At 37.1% G+C, this 13,603-nt stretch overlaps 1 protein-coding gene across 1 annotated transcript in view; it reads left to right on the top strand.

Annotated features, from left to right (window-relative positions):
- ccn6 (cellular communication network factor 6) overlaps nucleotides 1-12,243 on the top strand; it is a 22,482-nt gene extending 10,239 nt beyond the window's left edge. Inside the window, 5 exon segments of the mRNA XM_048206161.1 lie at nucleotides 1,700-1,961; nucleotides 2,339-2,367; nucleotides 2,369-2,594; nucleotides 5,175-5,368; nucleotides 10,665-12,243. Of these exon segments, the coding sequence (XP_048062118.1) occupies nucleotides 1,700-1,961; nucleotides 2,339-2,367; nucleotides 2,369-2,594; nucleotides 5,175-5,368; nucleotides 10,665-10,946 (993 nt within the window). The 3' untranslated portion in view covers nucleotides 10,947-12,243.
- Nucleotides 12,244-13,603: the final 1,360 nt, after the last annotated feature.

The following is a 13,603-nucleotide window of genomic DNA, read 5'->3' as shown; positions in this document are numbered from 1 at the left end:
TGAAAACAGTACAATGGATACTTTACAATCTAACGATGCCACGTGAGTGGACAGAAGCATGGGAAACAGTAGGACGGCTGATGTCAGCGATCACATGACAATGTGTAGTATGCCCAGCCAGATTGTATTCATATTACTTATTATATAAAACATACTTTATCAGTAGAACTTCTTCATCAAATGAAGTACCTACACTGAAAGTAGTAGGACTAGTAGCATGACTGCTATTATGCTATCATGTGACACTGCTGCTGATCAGTTTGGGTAATAAATCCACATTGTGTGGTTTTGTCTTACTTTTTAGAGTGATGATATCTTCCCGATAACAACAACAACAAATTCTTGAGATCTGTGGGTAAAGAGTTTCTGCAAGATTCAGCATGTGGCATTCAACACAAAGAAAGCACTGACAGTGACACTCTAACCAGCTTTGAGAGAAGCTCAGATGCTTTCAAAATAACTTTTCGAGTAACAAGCTACTGTTTCCAACGATTAATGGTGTAGCACAAAGTTTGCTTCTTTTTTGTTCTCTCTCTCTTTTTTTAACGTTTTTAATGTCACATTACTGTAGAGCGAGTGGTTAACAACTGCAGCTCTGTCTCATATTCAGTGCTGGCAAGTCAGATGTATTCTGTCTTCCTTCTCTCATACATTTGGAAAGTTTGATTAATTTCAGTAATTCAGTTCTTCCTGAACATCCCTTTTGTTTTTCATTCTAGTTTCATCCTAAATAAACCACTCTCTGTAGGTCCATGGTCTGTCTTCGACTGAGTTACCGGCATAAAAATTAGGGAGTATTCTAGGTTATCTTTAAGTTTGATGTTGTCACTCTCATTTATATTGTTCAATTCAAAAACCCACACTGATATAATTATAAATAATAATAATAATAATAATAATAATATAATTGAATAGAAGAATAGAATAGAGGTCCACCCTATTGCGCCAAGATCCACCCATTTGGAAATTTCTGGCCTTGACACTGAAACACCATGTCTAATTCACTCCACTTGCTTTTATACTCGTATCCTATCTAGTCATGGTCACTGTGGCCTTGTATCACCACATTTATGTACATATATGCATTTGACAAACACTTTTATCCAAAGCAGCTTAAACTGAATTCAAGGTACAGTACAGGCCTACATTCGCTGGGAATCAGCAATGACCATTGTTAGCACCATGCTCTGTATGAGCTAAAGGAATGCTCCACAACAAACTGGCACAAGAGAGACCACACAAGTAAATTAAACAGGCCTATAAATAAGGCAGAACAGGCGAGAAAAATAATCTGGACTAGACAAATTGCAGGACCAAGAAACTATACTCTAAACACAAAACTAGGTGCATGGCAAGGAAACCAAAACAAAAGAGATATAATACAACCAGGAAACAAGGACAGTACTGTCAGGATTCCTTCACAAATAACTACAAAGTAGCCTACAGAGGGGACAGAACCATGAGAGTATCTTTATGATATAAAACTAAAGGGATTTCATCACATCTTTTATGAAATCAAAGATGCAAAAATTTGAGCGCATGCGTGTTTAATGATGCAGCTGACAATGGCACAATTGGACACAGGTTGCAGATCAACAGAACAGTTAATGTAAAATTAGTTTCTCTTCATAACAAACCAAAATGGAAAACATTTTGTTTCTATTTCCAGGGTTTTATTTTCTATTTGTATGTATTGCAGGTCGCTGATAGCAGGCAGAAGCAGAGAGAAGGGACGGGCCTGGCAGAGAGGAGGCAGTTCTGTAGCTGGCCGTGTAAATGTGGCGTCCGGCCGCCATGCGCCCCCGGTGTCAGCTCCATCTTGGATGGCTGTGGCTGCTGCAAAACCTGTGCACGGCAGATTGGTGAATCATGCAATGAAAGGGATGTCTGTGACCCTCACAAAAGCATGTACTGTGACTTTTCTAAAGACCAGCCGCGTTATGAGGTTGGCATCTGTGCTTGTGAGTGAACGTTTTTTGGAAAATCCTGTGAGGTTGTTACAACATCACAGCATCTTTAAAATAAGATAAATTTACTTGAGAAGCTAAACCCTTTTCAGAGAATTAAGTTGTGTAATACAGAGCCCTGCACATGATATGCGGGAAAAATATATATTGTGGCTACCAATTAATAAATCATTCCCTTGACTTAGTTGCCACATTCCGTTGATTCGTAAATTGTGGTGATTTTGTCTTAATTTATTCCCTTGTTTTAATTTACTTAAATCCTGGCCGCAATCTAACTAAAATAAGGTGAAACAAACTAAAACAAGGAATTAAGTTTAATAGAACTAAGTTTACTTTTTGTACTCCATAGTAAATCCTGTATATGTTTGCAGACATGATGGGGGTTGGTTGTGACCTGAATAGGGGCTCACTATGATAACGGACAGGCCTTCCAGCCCAACCCTCTCTACAAATGCACTTGCATCTCTGGAGCCATCGGCTGTACCCCTGCCTTCATCCAAAAGCCAGCAGGAATGTTGAGTCCTGCTGTGCTCCAGGGCAACTTGCCAGCAGGCCTCAAGAGCAACCAAAGCCCTAAACACCAACAGGACACCACCTACAGGACTATTGTCAGGTAAATGTGACCCTGTGTGTGGAGATATTAAAGAAAACAAATACAGCATTCACAACACGTCATGCAATTTGACATACTTCTGACATAATATTGTGAGAACATTTTATTGGTTAATATTATTTTTTTCACCACCCACAGTTTGTTACATCAACAGAAAATAAAGTAATTACAAGGGGTGAAGAGGGTTGTTACATTTTGATGAAAGGTTATGACAGCAACAAGATCAAGTAAACAATGTAGGTTCCATTTTGATTTCATGTTGATTTAAAAGGAATGTTCCAGGTTTGATACAATTAATATCAGATAGCATTTGTGGAAGACTGTTACCACAGAAAAATACTGGTAAATACTGTCTATTTACATGATTTACATAAGTGCAAATAGCCTGCCTTTTGATGGCAGCCCCAGGGAAGCAGAGCCACTGAAAAAGCTACACTAGAGAGGGGAGCTTGTGTGCCCGCCAGACATAGCCCCTTTCATGGACCGAACCTGGCTGAAGACTGCACAGTGATGACACCAGATCCCCTGTTTATTTTGGTAATTATTGCTCCTTTGAACCAACTTAAGAGTCAGAAACCTTTCAGAGGCTGGCTCCAGATGTTTGAATGAAGGCCCAGTGAGTCAAGTAAAGTCAAGTCACCTTTATTTATATAGCGCTTTTTACAATGTAGATTGTGTCAAAGCAGCTTTACATTGATAACTGGTACACAATTTTGGCTGCACAGCAGCTCTTAAAGAATAGTGTCAATGCAGGCAGATCAAAGCACTGTTGAATATCAAATGTCAAGTCAAATATCAAGTGTCCCCAACTAAGCAAGCCAAAAGGTGACAGCGGCAAGGAACCCAAACTCCAACAGGTGACATCAGGTGGCAAAAAAATGGCAAATAGGTGTTAAAATGGAGAAAAATACCTTGGGAGAAACCAGGCTTAGTCGGGGGGCCAGTTCTCCTCTGGCGAACAGTGCTTTGTTACGACTCAGGTTGCTATCACAAGTCCGATAGGATCGCAACATTCAAAGTATTTATTTCAGTTCCATCCAGTTGAGGATCGTATTCATCACGCCGGTATGTGAACCCTTCTAAGACCACAGATAGGTCCCAAAGAAAGAAAACAGGATGAAAAAGCCTTAGACATCTCGTCCTGCACATTAAATGGGAGACAATTGAATCCCATACCAAAGTACCAGCAATTAGTATGTGCTTGGCAGAAATCGCCGCCACACACACCTTAAGCATGGATGGGGCCGTGCCTGCAAAAAAAACAAACAAAACAAAAACACTCTAGTAAGAACTCCAGCACTGAACTGACCAGACAGTGAACTGGGTTCAAACTGAGTTTCCTATGTGTACGCCAGAATGCAAATAGTCTACACTTGAGAGCATACAGTATAACCTTCTAGTAGAGGAAGCCTTCAGATTTAAAATGATCTCTTTAACTGCAGATGAAAGACCAGGATCCATTAAAGAGCACAAAGTTTTGACATACTTGGTCGAGGATACCATATTGTGCCGGAACCTGTCTGGAAACTCCCAAGGAGGTTCCTCTAGAAAAGATACTAGATCCAAGAACCAAACTCGCGCCCCAGTTAAAGAGGTGCTGGAGACAACAGAGAACACTGAGCTGAACAGAACCACCTCTGCCCTGCTGAACTGCTGCCAGATTGGACTCACAGTCTGAAGGTGCAAGTCAATGCATCTAGAGGAAATTCTGACAATAATATGGCAGTTACAAAGAAGAGCTCCAAAGATCACTGCCAACATCTCTAGGCAATTTATGTGCCATGAGAGATCCACACCCTTTCAGACAGGCTGGGCAATCATATTCCATAATGTGCAGGCACCTACCTCAGAGCTTGCTTAATTAGCTTGGTGATTCCTGTGTCCATTTAGTCTTGAACCAGAATGGTGTTCTTCCTCAATTTTCATAATTACAGATGAGCACTGGAATGTTAAATTTCTCATTTGTTGATATTTCCAGGAATATTAGCCTATAACTAATTCAATTTGTTCATGTTACTGCCCTTGAAGAGAACTGAATATCATGGTTTTGCTCTGGAATTTCATTGGGATTTTAAGATTAAAAGTTTTTGATATGACTAAAATAAGTTTGTATTTATAAATACAAATCCTGAATTTTAAAGCTCTTGTGTGCTCTAAGTTGCTACATGAGGACTAATTGTTGTTCACTCATAAGTAAATGTCATGCGTCAAGCACATAAACTCAGATTTACATAGACTTGTTGTTTAAGTGTGGTAGTGTCGGCGCAGTTTTCAAACATCCATATTAAAAATAACATGTACCAATTCCAATTTGCCAAATATCTTTAAAAAGCAATATGTAGTGTGACAATTTATTTGTATTGACCTTATTTATAACTAGAAAACAGCTATTCTAAAATCCTCCAAGAAATTCCTGAGAAAACACATGTTAAATTAGCCTTCTGGGTTGTTCTATATCTGTACAAATTGACCAGAACGATAACTATACAGTACTCATTGATTGTTCCTGTTGGAATGTGAAGCCTGGGGTGAGGTCAGATGTTTAAATGTGTGCTGTGGGATGACATAGCACTTTGTGACTGTAACACTGAAAGCTTACAGGGATCCTCCCTTAGCCTGGAAGAAGAACTGTTTGATCCAGACCACACCCTGGTCACCTTGTTCGCGCACCTGTGGCATCGGCATCTCTGTACGAGTCAACAATGACAACAGCAAGTGTGAGATGAGAAAAGAGCGCCGACTCTGTCTGCTTCGACCATGTGATAAAAATGCTCTAAAGGGACTGAAGGTAAGAGATCTATCCTTCTGAAACATCACATGCTGGACAATGTTAAACTAGAAAATAAAATGGATCAACATGGATTATTTAAGACACTTGAGCAATACTTTGAAATGTCTTTGCATTATATACACCAAAATATTAAGCCAAGTTGCTTTTTTTCATTTGGTTTAAAAGGGTTATTTCACCCCCAAATAAAAAGCTTTAAACTCTAAAAAAAACACCCTCATGCATTGTATGCATGTTTGATGAAGTTATTCACTCTAAAATGTAATCATTACCTGCATTCATGCAATGTCGTAATTGCCATAATTACGAGATTTCAACTTGTAAAAAGCGTTCACGTCTTCATAGAGCTTGTAATTACAACTTTTTCTGTGAGCTCCTACTTGTACCTCATGACAAAGAAACACCTAAATCCCAGTCCGACAACATGAACTGCTCAGAGAACTTCAAGTCACCGTAATTTTGTCAAGTAAGACATGTTCCTGGATCAACATATTTTGTTTTGACAACTTTCCTGTCTGTAAAATTAGTCTTATTCCCATCCCATACCCCTAAAACCAACCCTACCCTAACCAAAACCTATCCCTAAAATCAGAGGGAAATAATAGGTGAATAACTGATGTAAAAGCACCTAACCCTGGTTGTAAGCCTGAACTTGACAAACTGTAAACTCTGATTGGTTGATTGGACTGTTGTTCCAGCATCAACAAAGATGCTGATCCAGGAACATGTTGTACTTAGTGAAATCACTTTCACCTAGGTCACATGTTGCCATCCCGAAATAACAGTAATTATAACATGGCATGAAAGTAGCAATTGTTTAACTTGTGTATACACAGTCCGAATTACATATTGTGTCATTAACATCAAACCTCACTGTTTCTTGTGTGTCATTTGACGCCATGAAGTCATGACCAATAACAAGCACCAATGAGGTTTGATGTTATTGACATTATTTGATTCAGGATCTGTATACAAGAGTTGATCAATGATTTGAATTAATTTTGGTCTGTTAAATGCAAATTAGACATTAGACAATATGAGTAAATGATGGCAAATTTTTATTTTTGGATGAACTGTCACTTTAAATAAAATAATATATAGTAAAATAGTATTGACAGAGTTGTAAATGAAGACTTTTTGGACATTTTCTGGAGGTCAAATGTTATTGTGGTGAACTACACTTATTACTATGCTAGGATAAGTGCGAAAATCCACTAAAAATTACTTTGACACCATTTGGTTTAAAAATCCTTTAAAACTGGCTCAGAAAAGTTATGTTAGTTCTGAGAGGCCTTGCCTGATGAAGCTTCAGTTTGATCGAAAATTCACCAAATGGAAACAATAATTCCAAAATGGATAAACAGCTTGAAATCTCTACATGGGAGGGAATGAAACTCCAAAGATTCGTCAACCAAACATCATAACCGTGTTTGCCATCAGTTGTTTCTCAGTTCCAACAGAATAATAGACATCTGCTGCTACAGTTGTATGGACTCTTAAAGCTTTCCGCACCTGGGCACGACCGCGCATCTTTCAAATTATACTAAACCACGGATGTGCGTGGATGACCGAGTTCAAAACATGCGCAGTACAATTTTGCGCAGACGGGGTGTGCGGCCGGCCACGAGCCCTCCGCATGACGAAAAGTAAAGTAGTGTGGTGCAAAATGATTGGCGTAAGCGAAAATGAAATTTAACCACGATGTCCTCAGTGACTGAATGGTGGGAGTCTATGGAGCATTGGTACATCCCAAAACAATTGTAAAAAGTGCCTCTTTGGTGCAGACATAGTACAACTCCAGCTGCTACAGCAAGGATACAGAAATGGCGGACTATGTTCTTTTCACTCAGGGCTGTGTCTATACTAATAGGGCAGATCATCACCGGCTGTGGGCGGGGCTTCTCCCTACGATGACATCATCATAGGTGGGAATCTGAATCAGCTCGTTTGAAGAGACTGCTTTTGATTTATGGGAATTATTTAAAAAAATGAAGTGGAAGTGGAAGGCTAATAAACCTGCTGCCGTCTGCGTCAATGCTGTTAATCAAAGAATGTCAAAAACATTCAGTTGTCAGTACTGATGTAAGATGACACTTAGTACTATATTACAGCATTCCTAAGAAGCTTAAGAGAAAATTACATTCATGAGGTTTTTATGGTGAGTTTTCATTGAAACAAACAGTCAAGAACAGACGTGTGTGGGGCCTCACACAGAGACAAAAGTCTCAACTGAAAAGAATACCACCATAACTTGATGTTAATAGTCACTTTCCACAAACAGGGCACTGTTGGATTTTCTGTAAGCAACAGAAGCGCAAATCACTACTTTACAAATTACTAATAATCTCAAACCATTCTTATTAATTTCGCTGTCCATAGCAAAGAAACACATTCTACTTAATTGGAAAGACAGAACAGAACTCTCAATAAATCACTGGCTCAAATTACAATTAGTACACAGCAATTAACTGCATTTGCACATAATATTGATTCTTTCAAACAAACTGTCCCCCTTTTTACAATATCTAAATAGGAGAATTGATTCCTCTTTGTCATAAACCATGTGTTCAAAAGAAACTCATAAGGAACATTTTGTATTTCTTTATATAACATATGTAGCTTATATCCTGTCAACTTGTGCCGATTACTTTTCTTATCATAACTTAAATTCTACTACCCTTAAATTTGTCATCCTCTCTTTTTTTCTTTGTTGTCTTTCCAGTGTTTGTTTTTAGGATTTTGTATTTGGTATACATTACAACAAACTACTTCTATAATAGATAAATATAATATACTGTTCTTCAATTATTTATAGATTGATGTAATTTATATATATTATAATGTACTTGTCAGTGTTCTGTGTTTGTTTCCCTGGTCACATTTTCTTTGTTTTCAGTTTTCCCGCCCTTGTTTGTTCCCTTAGTTACCCTGATTGAGTTCATTAGTCCCTGCTGTGTCTTGTTAATTAGCCTTGTTTGCCCCTTTGTTTGACATGTATATATTCCCTGTGTTCTCCCTCAGTCTTTATCGCCAATGTAGTACTTCATTGTTTCACGTCTATGTTGTACTCCTGCGTTTGTTCATAAAAGTCCTTTTGATTGGCGCTCCATCATCTGTGTGTGTTTCCCACAACTATGCAGTGTGAAAGTACTACATGCTACATTTTAATTTCTTTTCTATATGTAAATTTAGCATATAATTGTTATTGTTATGCATGGCTTTCATTATTGTTAGTGGCGGTAGAAGTAGTAGTAGTACTGATATTTATATTATTACAGAAAATTTTGCCCTACATCCCTCCCCCTTGCTTATAAAATTAGATTCCAAAACATTACATAAAAACACTTATAATTTAGACACTCTATAAACAGGTGGCTATTCTACTACTGCCGGCAGTTGCGAGTGGCACGTCTTTTCAGCATGGGCATTACCGGTTTGGTTTTATTTATTTTTTTGGTTTGCCTTGCCCCTCCCTTGGCTGCCTCTGCTGGCAGGGTCCCTTTCTTATTTTGAGTGTTATCTGGGATGGATTTGGTGTCTCTAGCTGGGGAGCTAGCTGGGGTACACCATGGTTCACGCCACAGATTACAGTATAAATTAAAAAAAAAAAACAACCAACCAAGAAACCAACCAAGGATTTTTGATATCTGTCAGGTCACAACCAGACCAGGTAAGCTTGGTTAGGAGGTGCCTGTCATAGTGTCCCATCACCCTTTGTGGAGAAAGACACAGCGGAGCACAGAAGCTTAACCACTGGTATGGGGTTTGGGTTTTGCCAGGCGACGGGGAGGGGCAACCGGTGGTTCGGAGATGAGGTTTGTGTCTGTGTCAGGGAGGTTTGTTGGTTGTGCTCGCTGGCGGTTGTGGAGTAGCTCCCAGAACTAGAGAGTAGTGTCTATCTGCAATCATTTTAATGACTGTTCTAAAGTCCCATAAAACTGAGATATTATTATCATTGTTAGTATTACTGTTGTTATTATTATTGCTGCTGCTACTACTACTGCCACTATTATTACTATTATTATTATTATTATTATTACAACTATTATTATTACTAGGATTGTTTCAAATTGTCTCTATCTTATCACTCTCTCTATTTTTCTTAACACCTTAACCAGTAATATGTAATCAATAATAATAACCTGGAATAACCTGTTTAAAATTGTTTAAACTTATTACTGTACCTGTACACGTTACTATATACATCTATATGTTTTGCTGGTTTTTCCCCTTTTTTTTCTTTTTCTTTGTTCCCTTTATGTGTACTTGTGTGTATATGTATGTCGGTGGTCACAAAAAAAAAAAAAAAAAAAAAAAAAAGCAGCACAAATCACAGTTTATTTATTGGAGAACTATTATATACAGTGCATAAAATAATCTACTGTAAAATTAAACTAGCAGGAAAAAATTTACGACCTATAACACACGTATTGTTTACTGCCATATTACGAAGCTGTACGAAAAATGTATTTAGACATTTATTTAGACATTTTCCAAATGGTGGCAACAGGGTTGCAAAAATCGCAAAGCTCAAATTTATATTTTGACATCCAGAGACTGACGATAGGATTACAAATCAAACTTCAACCTCAGCTGAAATTTGTGCTTTTGGAAATTGTTTTTAAAAAGATACTTAGGGAAGAAAGATACACACAAATGGTTAAATAAAAATGATAATTAATCTAATATTTATATAGTAATCTTTTTTTTTTTTTTAGTAAAGCTGGAACAAAATTACAATTTATACTTATGGCCCCACCACAACAGAATGATCAATTATATTTTAATATCTGTCATAAATATATATGTTTATAAATGTTTTCTTTTTTCTTTATGAAAAAGAAAATGTACATTTGAATGATGTACCTTCTGAGAAATCAGGCAATAAAGTCAATCAATCAATCCTTGACTATTACAAGTCATCTATGATATATAACAGCAGAATTTGCAAAAACAATATAAATACACCACAGAAAACTGACACTTTTAATTAGCCGAGGCACAAAAAAGGAATGTACAGGAATCAAAGATTGTAAAATTTTCAGTGGAAAAAGCAGACTCTGAACAGGCAAGTTACAATTCCATGAAAATGTCACACTGGCAAGTCATCCTTCTTGTGCCTTCATTGGCAGACAATGCATAAAACAATGCTGAAATCAACTAATATTTATACTTAAAGATATGCAAGTATATTACAAGTAATGAAGCAGAACTTTTCCAAAGTTCTATTTTTGGACCCCAAATCATAACCAAGAAATTAAAGGACTTTTTTTGTTATCCTCTCTTTCATGAATAGATGCCAAAAGGGAAAACCTGCAGACCAAAATTCCAGGCCAGTAAAGCAGAGAAGCTCTCACTGTCTGGCTGTACCAGTGTTAAGAAGCATCGACCGACATACTGCGGCATCTGCACGGACAAGCGCTGCTGTGTTCCTAATAAGTCCAAAATGGTGAACATAGAGTTCCACTGCAAAGGAGGATCTAACGTACGCTGGAAGATGCAGTGGATCACTTCTTGTGTGTGTCAGAGGAAATGTAATGATGCCGGCGACATGTTCTCAGAGCTGCACTTAATTTAAAACAGACAAAAAGGAAGTACAAAATGCTTATAAGTTTTACTTTAAGTAAACTACAGCATATGTACAGTTATGGCCAGAAATACTCTATGCAATTATGGAAACAAAGACACAAGTAAATGTCAACACACTCCTGTTGTAAATGTGTTCATGCTCTTTTGTGGTGGTAATAAACCTCAGTACCTCAGAGTTACTTTCAACTGTCTGCCACTGAACTGAATGTGTTGGTTTAGATAGCTACACGCTTTCATAATATGCAATGGCATGGTTAAGAAAGACCTAATTCAAACCGTTGTTTTACAGTAGTTGACCTCGAAGAGGAAAGACGAAATGTGTTTTCATTAATGCCCACTATCCACCTTATTTTTAATGTAAGAGTGGGCACGGCCATTTGTAAATTGAATATGTCTGGCTTCCGGCGTCATCCGCTTCCAGTTATTTTTAGCTGTACAAAACGACTCTTTATGCTGCTTGCTATTATATCTTACCATATTATTTTAATGTAATGCATTGTCATAATTATAAAACACACTACTTTGTAGCACAAATATTTTTAACGTTTACTGCACTTTGTTATTCTTCTAGTTATTTACCTATAGCAGCTAATGATGCAGAAGTCTCATACGTTCACAGTAAATAGCTTTTTTCCATGTTATAAATAAGGTGATAGCATCCCTAGAGTCAATGCAGAAAATGAAGTGTGTACTTGTGTTATGAAATGCCTTCGTACAGGCAAAACTGACCAGCATAGATGTGTCTGCGTTCACATATTTGAGTAGAGTATGTTTCAGGCCTATACGCACAACTGTCTAAACAAATTAAAATCAGTGTTTTAAGCCACGGTCACACTAGATTTTGAGCATGCTAAAATTGTTCGGACACAGCAATGGTCATGATATTGAGTCACACTCTGCAGCATATTTTTTATGAACATGAATTCAACATATAACAAATTGTATATTTTAAACATTTTGAGTATATTACTATCTACTTGAAATTAAATATATTTATATTTTAATTCTAAGAAGAAGTCATGCCATGATGTATTGATCTTCTACTGGTCACACATCTTCACGTGATGTGAAAATGCAGCTCAGAGTTCACCAAACTTTGGAACACTTTTTTTCCTATAAGCATGCGTTTGCGGTCTGATGCATTTGCATGTGTATGAATGGCAGTCAATTGAACAAAAATGTGTAGTGTGACCGCCCCTTAACTTTGTTGTTTGAAATACAACAAGTAAAGAAGAAGGGGAGACATTTTTATAAACACTTTAATAAAGCAATGTCAAACATGTTAATACATGTCTTGCTTTACCTCTGACACATGTATACCAAAATTCTCAGTCCTTCCTGGGTGTGGAGAACCTGTAGAGATAACACTGCATTATAAAGTGAACTTGTGGGATAACATACTGACTTTCCAAGACAGACCTACTGCTCAACTTAGAGGTTAAGCACTGATATATGCATCTGAAACATGATTTCAACCTCTTTGAAAAAAAACAAAACAAAAATCATCTAAGCGCATTATCCTGGAGTGAAGCTCAACCAACTACAGGTCAAAATGATAACAGGTATCATGCCAAAAGCAAGGTCTATAATGGAATACCCAGAGAAAGCTATTCTTTAGCATTCCTATTCATGTTTAACTGCATAAATATTTATGAAGGAAAAAATATTTTTTTTCATAGCTTTAGAAGGTCTGAACAGAGGACAAGATAAAAGTAATTTAAAATAGAGCATTAATAAGGTGCAGTATATGGAGAAAACTAATATTAATATAAATAATATATTCAGGGACAAACTGAAGTAAATAGTCAGATGAACCCTGTATCATCAATAAAGTGTATACTGAATTTTATCTTTTAAATAGTGAATTAAGCCACGTTAAGCATTTTAGAATGTCCTGCTGTTTTGAGTGACTGAAATACTGTGGCGGGTGCTATATATGGATCACAAGCTGCAGTCTCTTCACATACATTTGAGAGGTGATCTAAATATTTGTGGCTTGAAACAGATTGACAGGCCTGTGCTGCAGTTTTATAGAAGTTTTGCTCTCCATGTCTCTGTGCCAGTCATGGGACTGAAAACTATGAATTGCTGTGAAGAGCTCTTAAATATTTGATAAACATACAAATACCATATTAGTATAAGACCTTTTATGACTTTGTGCAAGAATTTAAGATTGAATTGAATTAAAAACCAATAAGGCATAAGAACATTTTAAAGAAGACATAGGGTGACATAGACATAGGCTGACATTTTTATTATAAATAGTGCGAGTTGCGTGTTCACAAAAAATTTGACATAGAAAAAGTACACTTTAAATACCCAGACGTTGGATACTTCATGCACTCAACTGTCGCAGCTTGCTTTATTAGTGTGTATTTAGTAGTGGAGGGAGAGAGGCTATCAGAATCCGACATTGAATGACAAAACCTTATAAAATTCATACACTACATGGATGAGTACATGTGCATAAGTACATAGTTTATATAAGTGCATACTGTATAGTGCGTCATTTGGGACGCAACTATAACTTCAAACAGGATAACATGGTCAATGAACTCTATCAAAGGTCATTACAGCTGGACAATAATACTTTAGAGACCAACGGATGCCCTGCACCAATTAATTATAAAGGCATAAATTAAAACC

This window comes from Megalobrama amblycephala, linkage group LG11 (genome assembly GCF_018812025.1).
Source record: "Megalobrama amblycephala isolate DHTTF-2021 linkage group LG11, ASM1881202v1, whole genome shotgun sequence".
NCBI classification, from domain to species: Eukaryota; Metazoa; Chordata; class Actinopteri; order Cypriniformes; family Xenocyprididae; genus Megalobrama; species Megalobrama amblycephala.
This window is presented reverse-complemented; position numbering and strand designations above follow the sequence as displayed.